This window comes from Leptidea sinapis, chromosome 19, assembly GCF_905404315.1.
Source record: "Leptidea sinapis chromosome 19, ilLepSina1.1, whole genome shotgun sequence".
Lineage (NCBI taxonomy): Eukaryota > Metazoa > Arthropoda > Insecta > Lepidoptera > Pieridae > Leptidea > Leptidea sinapis.
The window spans coordinates 3,688,706-3,705,416 of NC_066283.1; the positions used below are offsets into that span (position 1 = coordinate 3,688,706).

At 32.7% G+C, this 16,711-nt stretch overlaps 2 protein-coding genes across 5 annotated transcripts in view; both read left to right on the plus strand.

Moving 5' to 3' along the window:
* Positions 1-16,711, plus strand: part of LOC126969903 (transcription factor AP-2-epsilon) — a 156,374-nt gene that overhangs the window by 78,124 nt on the left and 61,539 nt on the right. For 3 of the 4 annotated variants that reach the window (XM_050815526.1, XM_050815525.1, XM_050815527.1), the window contains exons 7-10: positions 4,113-4,231; positions 4,581-4,723; positions 5,365-5,532; positions 5,948-10,361. In XM_050815526.1, coding sequence (XP_050671483.1) covers positions 4,113-4,231; positions 4,581-4,723; positions 5,365-5,532; positions 5,948-6,055 — 538 coding nt within the window. In that variant the 3' untranslated portion in view covers positions 6,056-10,361. Of the gene's footprint in view, positions 1-4,112; positions 4,232-4,580; positions 4,724-5,364; positions 5,533-5,947; positions 10,362-16,711 lie in introns of those variants that run through there. The other variant, XR_007730493.1, reaches the window with a different exon arrangement.
* LOC126969889 (uncharacterized) lies at positions 13,707-16,409 on the plus strand. Its single transcript, XM_050815491.1, has 2 exons — positions 13,707-16,183; positions 16,279-16,409. The coding sequence occupies exons 1-2, from the start codon at positions 14,081-14,083 to the stop codon at positions 16,387-16,389; spliced, it is 2,214 nt and encodes a 737-aa protein (XP_050671448.1). The 5' UTR covers positions 13,707-14,080; the 3' UTR covers positions 16,390-16,409.

A 16,711-nucleotide genomic window follows, 5' to 3' on the forward strand; every position in this document is an offset into this window, starting at 1 on the left:
TTCGAATTTCACAAATAATCAAACGTCACTTTTACGATAATCTCAACGACACCTTCTAGGCTGTCAATGCTATTGTCGTTTCAAGTTGTATAGATATATTTGTCATACAATATACATACTTAATAAATATTATTGAAATAATTATATGTGATTAACTATTCAACAGGATTTTTTACTACTAAGTCATTTAAGTCTTTTGTTGATCGTTACCGCCGCCTGATAAACAGGAAGTCGACGAGAAGGGTTGAGTTACTTTTTTTTACATTTTATTATCCGCAAGTTTTGTATTATTTATTCAATCCTAAATGGTCATATTATATTCATTACATATTTTTTTAACATTTACATTATGTGTAAATGAAACCAAATTGGTGGTAAAACTATGTTTTGACTTTTGACACTTAACAGCGACATAGCACAGATAATGTTTAGGTTTGAACATATTTCATTCACACTAACATCGTCAAAAAATCAAAATATTAGTCTATGGTAACGATAAACGACAAGGAATTCGAACATTTGTTAGAGTAGGATTGTTGTGATATATTCCGAGTATTATCGTATCGTTCCGAATGTATCGTTGTCGATTTTGCGAGTAGACCTCCTGGAAACGGACCATATTCGATGGTATTTTGCATTGTCGATCGCACAAAATTATTATTATTACCAACCAGACCGTACCGAGTGCGACACCGTACCAATTATTGGTATGATTCGCCCACCGGACCGTCCGATGCCCCGGGTATACGAAATCCGACCATGTGTTCAGGCTATAAGATTTTCCGTAACAGTGATACCGTCCTACTACGTGCAGCGCGTATATCTATCAAGTCTGAACATAAAACCTCATTAAGCTTGCACTTATTGATAGTAAGCACTGGGGTAAATGAACGCGCTGAAGCATAGTTTCATTCGTAAGGCGTAACATTCGCCGGTTACACCACATTTCGAAAGACTGCAGGCGTCTTGTAGTGATCTTCAGAAGAAGTCCAATATTTGTTTGTTGTTAATACTACATTTGAAAAAGAAAAGCTATTGCAATGATAATAATAAATTGCCCAATAAAAAAGGATATTAATATTATACATCAATGGTAAATCAAACAAAACGGAATAATAGTTTTTGCCGCTCGAATCAAATTGGTTAGCTATTAACATCGAATAATGTATCGATATAAAGTATCGAGTGATGTCCGATTACTGCGATGATCAATCAATCGAGGAGGTATTTGATTTTGATAATTACGATTGATATACCGCTATCCGGAGCTCATGTATTTTATTGTTATGCGTATATAATCGAGTGGTCTAATATTTTGATTGGAAAGCAAAATGGCTGCCAGTAGTAAATATTTAAAGTTATTTATTTTATCGTTAAAACTTTTTTTAACTCAGCCATTTACACGGTTCTGGATTTAGAACTGCGGTGCTATTCTCGCAATTTCAAAATTGTTGCTGTTAAGTTTCGATCATATCCAGGTTTTGCTCTACATTAGTATTCTCATATCATTTCCCTAGAACGTTAACTGAACTATATACAAAATTTGATCGAACTCCCGCGTGAACCAACGAAGAAGTTACCAATATGGTTCTACCAAATCTATAATATTTTTACTTTATCTACGCTCTATATCTATATGTTGTCAACTCAACGAAACGTCAAAAAAAGTGCAGAATACACATCTCCCAACTTGACATTCGATCTTGTTACGAGAATACGCATCATACGATTTCCTTAAATCGGAACGTAATTTCATGACTATCGTAACTGAATTTGTGTTACAAAAATATGAAATTTAATTAATTATATGCAAAGGCAACTTTGCCCAGCTGTGGACGTCTTCCTGCTGTTTTTTACTTGATTAGGAAGCTTTCTTAATGAAGTGATAACTTCTTCAGACGCGGTGATCACTTTAAATTGTGGAAATTGAATGAAACTGAGCTGTCACGCTTGGCTATTTGGGTATTATGTAATGCTCGATCGGGTAAAGTCGGCTATGAGAGCGCGATCAGTCAAAAATGTTCACAGAATCTAATTTATACACAATTATACACATTGTAAATGTTATTCCTATAAAACATATTATAGAACAAAAAAAATCATTGGTATTTCGCCTTTATTTCGCATCGCAAAATCGCCTTGATAATTTTTTTATGGAATTAATTTGTACCTGATTGCTTATCAGGAAAATTGGAATCGTGCGTATAATATAGTCAATAGTTAAGGTTCATTCAACAACAATTAGTTATGGTGTAATATAAATACTTATTTATTATATACTTACGTAGGTATATCGCGAACCGTTACAAAGTCATTCAATCATGTTACAAAAAATACAAATCACCTTTTGCTAACAAGCCCAAAACCACCAAGTAGTAAGTTATTGTTGATAGATCACCAATCTAATTCATACTTTATTGCTTTAGTAAAATAGCGCCAGTTTTTTTTAAAACCGCTTTCCAAACGTCAATCAATAAACGGTAATGGTAATCAATAAATTATCTATGATCGGACTAGTAGCTGTTACACGTCAGAAATTTAATAACGTTTCCGTTGTATGCTCTGTGGAAATTAAAAAGAGTTGACTTACAGATGATAAGTTTATTTTAAGAATAGGTAAGGGTCAATGAGTTACATTCATTCATACAAATCTTATTCATATTATTAAAAATATTAGTTATGTGATGTTAGTGTAAATAATTTAAAAGGAGTGAAATATTTCAGACGGTACTACGTTCTAGGTACCTTTATTACTTACTTAATTACATACAAGATGATGCGACAAAATACAATTATTAGAACCTTTTCAGTAATAAAAAACAGATTGCTCGTTTTAAGTGTCAAAAGTTTTGTTAGTGTAAGCCACCCGCCCGCACGGGATGGCACGACTTCGTGTATGGATAATTTAGGCTCGTTACAATTAACTAACTATTACAGCGTAGAGGCAAGTGACCATCAAAATGCATTAAATTGGGGTGACGCCACAGTATCATCAGGGTAAATCTTAAAAGAAGCGAAAATTTAAAATAATACTAATCACTCTAGCTTCACGTTTTCTCATAATAACTCCATAAGGTTATATTTACTACATTATTTTGTAGAACGTAAGTTGTTGAAATTTTCAGTATTTAACTCCTTTAGGCGGCAATAATAAATATATTTTTTTTAACTCAGCATACTTCAATTCGTTTACAATATCTACATTTACCATACTCCATACCATACCCTGTGCCTACACCAGCGCCATTGTGGAAGGTTTTTGAACTGTTATTTACTACATAAGCTGGACACTTTTTCAAATTTTCTCCTAAAATAGATGATACTCCTTGCCTCTACCCTCCATAGTAACCGCCAATCACTCGATATAAATGTGTGACAGTTCGGAATACCTAAGCATTATAGCAAGATTCGCAACAATAAATATAAAATTATTAAAAATAGAATCTCTAATATCCAAGCATCGAGACAGAGAGAGAGATGGACCTAAAAAAAATATAAATGTCTAATTTTCTCAAACGTCTCATTGCTTTTAATGCTATTCATTAACTGCAAAAGTATATATTATATACGTAACTAAAGTGTAAAGTGAAGTGATTTCATTTATGGAATTAACTTCTTAAATTATTATTATGACAAAATACAGCTGTGGTGTTGAGGCGAGGTCACTAACCAAGAAATGAGACAAAGCTCCTTTGCCCTGAGATAACATTGTCTTTAAAAAGAAATATTGTGACAACGTCGCGACCTCTCACGCAGCTTTCCCGCCAACTCAAATTGACATTCCACTCACAATTTTTTGTAATGGCAACAATAGCATTCTTAACTGACCAAGCGGATATATTAGAGAATCAGTGAAGGGAATAATAGCAGTAAATTAATTTGATTGTCATGCGTTATAACTATTGAATTGAGTTCGTCGGATGTTGTTTGTTATTATCTTTATTTATCATCTTGTGTGTTATATGTAATGTTTGGTTCATTGTTTGGACTAGCCAATTTGACGGCTTTATTCTATTGTAATAGGATATTATAGGATCTATCCAAAATACATTTTTTTTTAATGCGAGCGATGGTTTGTGTCGTATTGATATAGATATAATTTTATTTTTCAGAGCAAAAAGCAAAAATGGTGGAAGATTGCTACGGGAGAAATTAGAAAAAATCGGGCTAAATTTACCAGCGGGGAGACGGAAAGCTGCAAATGTCACATTATTGACGTCATTAGTAGAAGGTGGGTGATTTTTTCATAAATCATGAGAAACATTCACACGTTCAAAATATATTTAGCAAAATACGAACTGTCCTATGCTTTTTATAATATATGGTATATATTATACAACTTTGATTGAAATCTATATGTTTAATAAAGTATATAAATATATAGATTGACTCTTTTTTGTCCTTAATATTGATATTATTTTTAATTGTTAACAGATTTAGGTATTTTGTCCATAATCTGCAATTTTTTGTAGAAACACCTACCCAAATATAAGTCGTAGGTACTAATTTAATTTGCTCATTACGTCACTATAATATTAAAACCTCTAATTTAATAATAAAAAGCTATTTCTGTTCGTCAGCTGAAGCCGTTCACTTAGCAAGAGACTTCGGGTATGTGTGCGAAACAGAATTCCCCGCACGTGCTCTAGCGGAGTATCTAGCGAGGCAGTACGCAGAGCACGACGCCCGAAGACGTCGAGATCTGCTGCAGGCCACGAAACAGGTGTGTATTGTCTGGGATACTCCTATATTAGCATGAGAGAACGCATATGTTTATAGAAAAGGTAGGTTTAAGAAAAACCAATTAAATCGTAGTTTTTTTAATAGGGCTTCTCTTTAATCGGAGACTGTAAGAAATTCGCCATTGGACACATTATTAATTAAATTTATAAAGTGAAGTGGTAACAGAAGTAGTATTATCGTATTAGTACTATTCCTATTTATGTATATGGAATCGAATCTCGAACTTGGCCGTAATTTTTATTTTTTCTTTTTACATTTTAATCTAGAAATAAAAAAACGATGTCTGCTTAACACCACACGATAGAAGTGGAAACTTCCTCAAAGTGAGGTTAATAATACGGAATACCAATATTTTTTTGTGTTCTTTATTCATAAAGTAAATAAAATTTATAACTAATATATAATTATAATTGTGTATCAATTACTCTGGTATTTTTTGGACTAACCGAGCACCACTAGTCGACTAGAGCCTGAACGAGCGTTATATAGCCGAGCGTGACAACACAATGTCATTAAATATCCACGAAATAAAGCGTTGACCGCGCATTATAAAGTTTTCCTTTCCAAAAAATGTGGCCAATAGGCATGTCCAATTGCCAACTAAGAAATCGATGGTTTCAGGTCGTAAAGGAAGTAATGGATCTTCTGAACCAGGACAGGTCACCGTTGTGTAATACGCGGCCGCCCCATCTCCTGGAGCCGGCCATACAGCGACACTTGACGCATTTCTCTCTCATATCGCATGGCTTTGGGGGGCCGGCCATTGTGGCTGCTTTGACAGCTATACAGGTAAGATATTTTACAATTCTCATAAGTCATTGTTATTAAGCACTTTAATATTTAAAAAATTGTGCAAAAACATACCGTTTAAATAAATTATGCGTCATTTTGCCAAGATATAAAAATTATAACATAATTTATCATCCAAAAAATATTTAGTAATCATAGATTTTTAGGAAACTTCACGGAAAATATTTATATAAGTAACCGTTGTGGTAGTTTAGTCAAACTTGTCAACTGTTTCTACCCTGGCAAGAAAGTAGCCACAAGTAAACAGCTGTTTTAATGCAAAATCACTTAGTTCAGGCATATAAATGGACAGTTTTTTAAGCTTGAAAGAATAATACGTAATTAGAACAAAAATACACTCTATATTTATAATTATACCTAGATTAAGTTGAGTGACTTTAAATTTTTGTTACAGAATTTCTTAAATGAATCCTTGAAGCATTTGGACAAGTTGTATCCTCAAAGCGGGATGGTGTCATCAACATTAGACAAAACTAAAATGGATCCTGATATTAAAAAGTAGCAATTCGAAAAATCCCGCGCAAATTTGTGAGTGTTTTTTTGTGTATGCAACACTACAATTTGGAAATGTCAAATACATCGTTTTTATGTTCTTGCACGAAAAGAACCACTGACATTTAACAAGGATTTTTATATTTTTTATTACTGATGTGCCCTAAAATTAAATTGATATTAAATATTGTTTACTACAATAAAAAACCATACATGTTTACAGAATATTGTTAAAAGACGTGAGTAAGGTTTGTTTAAACAAGAATAAATTGTTTAATAATTTAAGTTCCAAATGCTAAAGGATTAAGGAATGGAACTGGAAGGAACTTCACAGAACAAATGTCATTATATAAAAAAAATGTAAGGCTATACAAATGATTTGAGTTTTATTTAGTGTTAATTCCGCCAATATTTGTCTTTAAACAATTCGACACGTGTTTCGCCTCTACACGAGGCATCCTCAGGACGTGTTACACTAACGTTTTTGTGTGAACACTGAAGAAAACTCAAATCATTTGTATAATTATGGATTTCCGCAAAGTAACGCCTACTTCAATAAATGTAAGGCTAGAAAAATTACCCTGTTATAAAAATATTTTTATAAATACTTATATTATTATTGCTTGAGTGATGTATCTGCAAAAAAAAATATTTCCACATCGGAGAACAACCAAAAAACGAAAAGTACCAGTTGTCATTTTCATATTTCAATCTTAGATCATTTAAATCTCTAAATAGACCCTTTTGCTGCTAGACAACCGATGAAAGCAACCCAGGTTTATTGAAAACCCAGTGAAAAGCTACGTCTTACATCTGTATGTCACTTTGTATTATTGTGCATGCATTGCTGTCAATTGCCGTGTTAACTGTTAATCTCAATTTTTTTCGACGTTTTCACAGCTGTCATAGTCAATCTAGACGTATAGATGATTTAGATCATAGATTGTCCTTAGGGCAAAGAGTATAATAATATATAAGGAAAAGAGAGCCCTCGCTACGCATTATGAGCTGTCTATTCGAAAACTAGCGCCATCTGGAGATTGGCCCCGAAAATAACTATATATAAGCTCGAAATTATAAAATTCATTTTTAATGTTGTGACGCAATTAAATAACTAACTCTACTTTTAATGTAGGTATTACAATTTTTAACCATGTTGAAATTGCGCGTAGAGTTAGGTTATTTAATTTGGTCACAACATAGAACATAAAGGTTAGATTTAGTAGTGTAAATATGCAAAATGGAACACGAGAGCTACATACATGCGCAAATGCTAGAAGTAGCCGCCATTTTATGACCAGTGACACAATTACTTATAGAAAAGTTGAAAGGTTTCAAAGCTAGTCACACACAGCTGACAAAGCTTTCATTTTTGGGCCAATTAACAGATGGCGCTACAGTCTTCTGAAAACGTCACTTTAAGGCGTCTGTCCCACCCTTGCTTTAGGGACAAAACAGTCATTGACACTTATTATGATTTACTAATAACGTCAAGATTTCCAATTCTAAAATTCAAAAAATAATTGAAGCTTTTAATTTGTAATAATTGGACATGAATAATAAAATATATTTAAAAAAAAGTTTTGCGAGACGTTTTTACAAGCCTTACGCATTACTAAGAAAGTTTGTTGTTGTCTAGCATAGATAATAAATAAGAATGTGGTAATTCAATGAAATGGGCCAGTGATCAAAATAATTTTTCAACTGTAAAACTTAATAAAATCTAGTTTAAACCAGTATTAAGTGAATTATTGTGAAAAACTGCCATAATGTAAATAAATATCGTCATTTATTTATTAATTGTTCGACATAAGTGCAATTAAGTAATACTCGATTGTGAGATATTTGTAAATATAGGAATAAGTAATTAATGATCTATAATGTTGCCCGTTTTGTACTTCCTCAAAAACATTTATTTTTAATAAGACAATTGCCATATCGCAATAAAAACATATCAATAATACAACTGTACATATTTATTGTAATGTGATGTGACTATTAAGTTTAAATATAATAAGAAGGTTTATTTAGGGGCTGCTGGTTTCTTTATAGGCACTAAAACTTAATATTGTACCTGCGATAGCTTGTCTGTATAAAAATTGGGAGTATATTTAAATAGTGAACTGTCAACCTAAATTCGTTATAGCGTAAGAGCACATGACTGCTAGACCGTCGTAATTATATAACAGCTGAAAATATATCACGGCGCATGCGTTCACTACTACTTCAAGAATATTAAGTTGACGCTTAAATAGCTTATTTGAGTTATATTTTATTAAATATTTTTTATATTTATTTTTGAAGAGTTCTTTAAAAAAATACTTAGCTACGTAAATAATACGTGTACAAATTAAAAACATATCAACATTAATAAGTTATTCAAAAGGTACAACTGTCACTATTTTAGGTATTATTCATTTATGCTTAAATTTTAAACAAGACACAAAAAAGACGGAATATTAGCCGCAGTTGCCAATCTGGTTGGTCTCTGGTTTTATAGATAATTGTTAATATAATTAATGTAACGTTTCAATGAAATATACATTTGAGTATAGTATTTTTGACGTTTTAGTTTTGCTTAAAAGTCACACTAGAGGTGGATTATCTAGCAGCGGGCTTCTATACTCTATGACCTAATTGGCTTCCAATGAAGTGAGGCACTTTCTTATGTAGGTATCCGACTCGTTTTTTTTTATTAGTCTATGCCCAAAATATTTTTTCTTTTGCCGGCTTTTATCGGCACAGACTATAAATTGACAGTATGTCTTGTAATTTGTATTTTTTTACAGAAACCAGCAGGTCATCATATTTAAATAAAACTATTCAAAACCTCCTTAGTTAGTGATTAGAAATAGTTGTGCTAGTTTGTAATCGTGTGCCAATTAGTTTAAATAAAACCTGTGTGGAATTAGTTAGGTAAGCGTTTTAAACATGTTTTAATTTATAAATTAAAAACATTGGCATCCCTTTTGTATTTTAATGTGACAAAGTTAAGTCAATATATTATAATGTCTTTATTAACTGCTTAGAACCACTATTACAAATTTTCTTGAGTATTTACAACACTGACCTGTATAAATACCACTGCACATGCTGTTCCATAAATTTGACAGCCAATTTTTTGTGCCTATTTAAAGCGCCCCTCGCGAACGTCCAGAGAACTAACGTTTTTTGACGTGTAATAGAAATGACTGCGAAGGAACGTAAAATACACTGAAGTATTTTTACATTTTGAATTATATTTCGTTCGTTTTCCATGTTATTTATACTTCAAGAATCAACGTAATAAAGTACTTACGCATTTTTTTTGTAATTGGTTTCCCACCATCGATGTTGTCCACTAGGTTGTCATCATTAGTTTTAATACCGCAGACTCTAGATATACGCCATTTTGGCATATATCTAGAGTCTGCGGTACGGTGCGGTTTGGCACGAAAGCACTTTGATAGCCGCCAGTCCAGTGGTATAAATTAGAGGTCAGTGATTTACAACGATTGATAACAAATCAGTCATTGACGCTTAAGTATTATATTTTTCAATTATTTACATTCATTAAAAATACACCGGCTTACTGTTCTATTTCATAATTGTTAGAGGTACGGAATTTCTCAAATTATAGTACAATTCGATACAAGTGCGGTAGGGTATAACGGTTTCTGTGTCAACAATATAGACGAATGAAAATGACAATTCCACATATGCATCGGACGACGAGTTTTACCATTTAAAAAAAAATGCTTAAAAAAATAAATAAATGAAAAGCCCATACATTTCGATACGGAAATGAATGACTTTCCGCACACAAAACACACATGGAAAAATCTTCACTATGATTTCGCCAAACATACTTTATTCAAAATTATTATTTTATTTAGTCTCTGGTCTCAATAAATATTATGTGTGTTGATATACAAAATTACCCGTCTAAAAATAAGCTTAACAAATTACATTTAAAACTCATAATTTGTTAGCAAAGCACACTACAACAAAAAAAGGTTTGGAATAATTGTGAAAAACAAAACAATAAAGTATCCGTTGATGTGGCTAATAGACCGCTCACGAGTAGTGATTTAGTATTAATCTGAACGGCGCTCGAGAAAAAATCTAAATATTACCATTAATCAGTAACCCCCTTATTCATAATGGTCCGCTAACTTTAAACAGCCGCTTAGGAGTGTTATTTCTCATTCTGACTTAGGTCAATAGAAGAAGACAGAGTTAGAATTAGCAATGCTTTAAGTTAGCAGACTATTATGAATAAGGGGTAAGTCTTTTTCACACTGAAATACTGTTTTATTAAGAAAAAATGTATGGTGCTCAGTCAGTCCCTCTATATCCGGAGCAATACAAACGTACGTACCTAGTATGAAATGTATGTATGTATATAGACAACAATCGGCCCGCAAGGAATAAGCTCTTATAACATATCTATTAGACAACTTGTTATTTCTATTTCTATGCTGTATACTTAGATAATTTATACGTCTAGATAGAGCACAGACTATAAATTCGCTCTACAAAGCGCAGGTCCGGCCACACATGGAGTATTGCTGTCATCTCTGGTCTGGCGCACCCCAGTATCAGCTCGATCCATTTGACCGCGTGCAACGCAGAGCAGCTCGAATTGTCGAGCAGAAAAAAAGAGCCTTTTGCTGTTAGACAACCGATGAAAACAGGCCTGATTTATTATTTTAGTATGAGTGACAAGCTACGTCTTACACTCGCGATTTGAATGTCACTTTGTGTTAATGTGCGTGCATTGCTCAAAATAGAGGTTAACAGGCAATCTCAATTTTTTTAATCACAGCTGTCACAGTCTATCTTGACGTATAAATTATGTAAGGCTCTATACATACAGCAAGACTGAAAATGGCCGGTCTAGAGAATTAACTTATAACATTTAAAACTAATGATTGGGATAACAAGGCATACTATCACATCAAAAGATAATAATTGGCAACAATCATAAAGAAATAATGTAGTTTTATAAATCATGAGAGATTGATGCACTATCTGTGTATGTATATCATAACTCGTATTTGGTGGTATATTTTTGCCTAGATTGTTTTAGCTGTATTATATTGAACTATTGTAATGTTTTTGTGCCAAGAAAACACACGTAAAATTTTAATTGAGGGTTTGTGTTATTTTAAAATTGAACTATTTTGAACACGTTAATGTAAATATGTATCTTATGAAATTAAACATTAAAAAAACATCCTGTGGTTTTATTGTTGGCATAATATAACAGTGAACGTATATAAAAAATGGAAGCAGTCTTGTCACTATCTACCGTTGATTAAGAGCGCAAAAAGTCACACAATACAGTAAACAATAAATTCATAAAAAAAGATTCCCCAGTTGATCATCGACCGACAGTACAGCTCTCGCCATGGTCGGTCGGCGGGCGATCTTCTGGCATACCTAACACAAATAGGCGGCCGCTATCAAAAGCAAGGGAGAAGGCCTGGCAGTTAGCCTGGATATAGCGAAGGCCTTTGATCGTGTATACCACAAGGCGCGTCTCACAAAAGTTACATCATTTGGGCTTCCCGAGAGTTTATTGCAAGTGGACCTCCAGCTTCCTCACTGGGCATATACAAGTCATTGTCGACGGTTATTGCTCGAACCCAAAGCCCGTGAACGCTGGAGTGCCCCAAGGCTGTGTGCTATCTCCTACACTGTTTCTTCTGCATATCAATGATATGTTGGACACCTCCAGCATACATTGCTATGCAAACGACAGCACTGGTGATGTCGTGTACACAGGCCATGCAGGTCTCTCTCGGGAAATCCTTGGACAGTGCCGTGCAGGAAGAAACTAATTTCTTCAAAGCCAGAGTCAAATAAACTAAGCGCTTTTGAATCGTTATTTTTTTTTAAATTACTGAATTTACCATATGTTCGGAAAAAGTTGAGCTCGTGAGAAGACCGTACAAGAAGCTCAACGGCCACTCTTTTCAATCAAATAGAGTATTTTACAATGGCTGTAATATACAAATCTAATTTATTTCATAAAAAGTAATTAATAATAAACTGTATAAATATAAACTATCGTATATTGGATGCATCAACCTTTAGATCTTGAATTCATTGTTTGAGTAAGGATGTTTCGTGAACATAATGATCGTTATTACTGTCACAATTAGTAATTGCATCCAACAAATACAATTATTTACTAACTATAACAGGTCGGCCAGACCACAAGCAGCACCCGTTTACGAGTTGACGTATAGCGCAGCAATTGTTCCCTTTACACATATGTGAGGGATGGCGACGACCCGGCACACGACGCCGCCGCAAGCAATGCCATTTCAGTGGACTGCCAGTACCACTTCTATCGAGTCTTCTCTTGAGAGGGTCGTGGAATGGGGTATAATGAACCTTGTCCAATTTAACCAACCAGTTTACCCATTTGTCGTATCACCGCTCTTCGACAACATCTCCTTTAAAGCTTCACCTTGTATCGGAATACAGGTCTCGAAATCTCGAGCGATCGCCAATTCCGCGGTTATCTGTTTGGCAAAGCCAAATTGGCTTTAACAGTAGCTGCGTGTCATAAATAGAGCGCGACAATACTTCAAGCCATCTATTCTATTCTATTCTTCCTACTGTGGCTTCTGTGGAAGATATACCACAGATTTGCCAGAATCACGTTAGATTAGACTACCAAGCTTTGAGTATGTGTCTTCTAAGTTTAACGGTAATAATCGGTATTCAGATTACATAAAGTTTAATTTTGTAATAATATCTGAAACAAATAATATACATGCTTGTAAGACTATAGACGACATACACAAATAGAAATACTTAAATAATTAATTAATATAAGTACTAAATAATATTTACACCTTAATCTTATTTATTTTTATTACAAAATATTTACAAAAAGAGTGTAAACTAGGGAGAGGAGACATTTAACGGAGGTTGGACGGGGGACTTCAGCGGGTACATAATTGTGCAGAGAAGATTGCATTAAGGGACAACTAAAGAATAAATGATCCATGTTTCCCTCATCAAGGGCACAATCACATAGAGAATGATCCCTAATTCTAAGTTTAGCTAGAAAGACTGGAGTGCAGGCGTGGTTTAAACGTAAGCAGCATAATATAGTTGAGATTATTGTTTTATTATGAATCCTACATTTTGAGAACCAAGGTTTTTGAGGAATTTCTGGTTGGAGTTCTTCATAAAATTTACCTTTTAAAGTTTTGGAAACTTGCCAAATGTTTCTCAACCAACCAACCAACATCCAACTCTCATACATCTTGGGTTTCAGGGTAGAGCACAAGTCATGACTGAATATTTCAGAATACTGAAAGGAACCTGAATGAGCGGCTGATCTAGCACAGGCATCTGCATTTTCATTACCAGAGATGCCCATGTGACCTGGAATCCAGGCTAAAACTATGTTAATATTGAGTTCATAGCACTCTTTCAAAGTTTCTCTTATTTTGAGGATAATTGAAAACTGGCTTTTTGACCTAAATGGATTTGAGAGAATTGATTGGAGGCAACTTTTAGAATTGGAGGCAAATTGAATTGCGTAATTATGCACAATATTACGAGATGATGAACCAAACCCTGTTGTACTTGCATACCGTGCCAATAAGCAAAAAAAGTAAACTGCTGTCAACTGTCAATTGCTAAGGGTCGAGAATCGTCAATCGAGCGTTAAAGTAAATATTAAAATTTAAATTCCTTGGAATCGAGATTTGGCAATCGAAAAATGAATGTTTGATTGTTTACTAATAATAATGTAGTACCTAATTGCTGAGTGCGTATAAAAATTATAGTAAATAGGTACCTCTAGATATAGTATGTATTTTATACATAATAGGTAACTTTTAAAATTAAATATAAATAGGTACAATTAATAGTAAGGATATAGGATAGGATTCCTATTATTTTCGCTAATGCTGATTTATTTTTATTTGATAATTTACATGAATGAATCGATTATTAAATAGGTGATTGTACTATTTTATAAGATGTGATAAATAACTTACTATCTGTGAGGACAATACTTATAAATATGATGGACATCAGTGATGAAGAAGAAACAGGCAAAAAATGCTACAAATATCCACACAAACTAACAGGCAATTTAAATTTGGTTTACAATTCTGCAAATTCTATGCTTTGTTTGTGGAATAGATACCAAATATTCATTCATGAAGGTTTCAACTTGAAGGAAGCAACAAAAACAATATTTCCTGAGTTCCAAATTAAACAAACCTTAATTTCAAGTAACTATTTGGTATGCCTAGACTGGGATAGGAACATCCAGATCATTTCAATGAAATTTAAACATTCCGCACAAAAGAGATTAAAAAGTAGTATGAGAAACATAGAGCAAAATATTTTAAAAATTGAACAATTTGGAGAAGATATAATAGCGGTAAAATATGAAAACAATGAATATTTTCTATGTTTGCTGAAACCAAATTTAGATCTTCAATTACCAAAAATATTCAAAATAACCCATACCACCGATATACCTCGAAATATTGCTACAAAGATCTTATTTTTAGTTCATGCTTTACATAATCTTCAGTTTAATACAGTCAAAGAAGTGTTTGGAAGAAAAGATTCTAATGGAAAGAATTATTATGTTATTATAATTACATTTGATAGGAGAACAATTTTCGGATGTGTGTTTAATCCAGATCATAATGAGGAGTTAAAATTATTGAAACTATACCAATGCCCGATTGAGATTAATGACATTAAAATACTAAATCGTAACAACCCAGAAATAATTATTGGACTATCAACAGGGACAATAATTCAATTAACTCTAGATGTGAACCGGACATGCAAAATATTTCATTTAAATACATGTATTGAGAAGTTTGTCGAAATAAATGATTGTTTAATTTACACCGATAACAAGACTCTGTGGAGAGCTGAAAACATTTTTACAGATGAAGTTGTATTCAAAGAGTTTTTTGTTAAGCAAGTCAGTGACTTTATTAAATGTGGAGACCAAATCATTTGTACCACATTTTCAAATTATATTTACACTTTCTTAGTTGATGATGATGCATCATATCTAAAAAATAACACTGAAGACGTTTGTTCAGCTGACAATTTTCTTGATAATGACGGTTATGTACAAAGTATAATGGATGAAATAGAAAAAATGGAGACTTTGGCAAGAAAAGTTACTGATGAAAAAAATTATATAACAACTTTAGCAATAGCAAATAGAAATGATGTAATGGATAATGTTTTAAAGTATAAAGTAACAGTTTATGATCACTTTGAAGATATTGTTGCAGATGATAAAACTATGTTTGCCGATGATTGCAAAGACATATTTGATAATAGCATGTTTTATTTGTTGGTAAATATCACAAGTACAACTTTACAACAAAACTTCTCTGAAATACTATCAAATTATGTTGGTGACTTTAGAATTCATATCACATTATTTAGCGATGATAGTGTACTGAAAACCACAAGTGTCAAAGTACCAGATCAGCTTAAAAAGCTAGATTTAATTGTAACATTGAAAACTAGGAGCATAGATGAAAGAATATTTCTAAACTTACAATTAGTTACACAAATACCTGGCGTTTTAGATGAAAAACAAAAAATTTGGGCATGCTTGCACAGAAAAAATATTGAAATAAAATCAGAAAATTTTGTCAGAATAAAAAGTGCAAGAAGATGTCTTTATTTAAAAAATAAAAGACCTCCATTTGAAGATTTAATCTTTAAGACTGTAAATGGCCAGTACGGAACTATATTTGAATTTTCAAGTAAACCAAAAGGATTACAGGATGATTGTACATATTTCATTAAATTGCCTGTCAACTATGTTGATGTATTCAAAAGTATAGTGACTTTTAAAGAACACTTTCACACAAAGAAAGCAGCACATTTTTTAGAACAAACATGTAATGATAAATTTTTAAAGGCAAGAAGTGCTGTATCATTTGATGTGGCCAATGTAAAACTTCAAACTGAAATATTAAATGATGGATTTTTTCCACCTGTGCTCAAAGTATCTTCTAGGAATATTAAAATTGCTCTTGACTTTAGGAATTTCTTTTCGAACTTATTTCACAAACATCTTGTTGGATCTGCACGAGAAATGGTTGTTAAATATTCTCTATATGCGGCAACTGAAGTAAGAATTGAATTTTTATTTCAGGGATTGCTTTATTGATTCTTCTATATTATGACTAGGAAATTACTCATATTAAGTGTTTCAAATTGTTACAGAATATACAAAAAACGATTAAGGAATGTTTAGAGAAAGGAAAGGATTTCAAAGACTTCATGAAAGTTCATGAAACATTTCAACGACATATTATAGGAGATCTGCCTATTTAAAATAAATGATGTAATTCTTTGGTTTTATTTCATTATCCAGGAGTACTCAAGAGTTTCAACATTTAGATCAATATTTTTAACTCCTGTGTGTTACACAAATATACAAAAAGTTAATATTAGACATTAGTTAAAGTATTTAAATGGGTACCTATTGATTTAGATATTTTAAAATCACTTATATTATTAAGTTTCCATTTCAACATAAATACAACTACATCATTTTACAATTTTATAGATATGCTATGTAAGGAAAACAGAAATATTCAACATAGGTACTCGAGAACAAAAAAACGGGGTAGATATAGTATTCTTAGGTGCACTC

Coding starts and splice junctions, on each gene's coding strand:
- LOC126969889 (XM_050815491.1), top strand. CDS start 14,081: ATGATGGACATCAGTGATGAAGAAGAAACAGGCAAAAAATGCTACAAA. Junction 16,184..16,278: donor CTCTATATGCGGCAACTGAA/GTAAGAATTGAA, acceptor AAATTGTTACAG/AATATACAAAAAACGATTAA.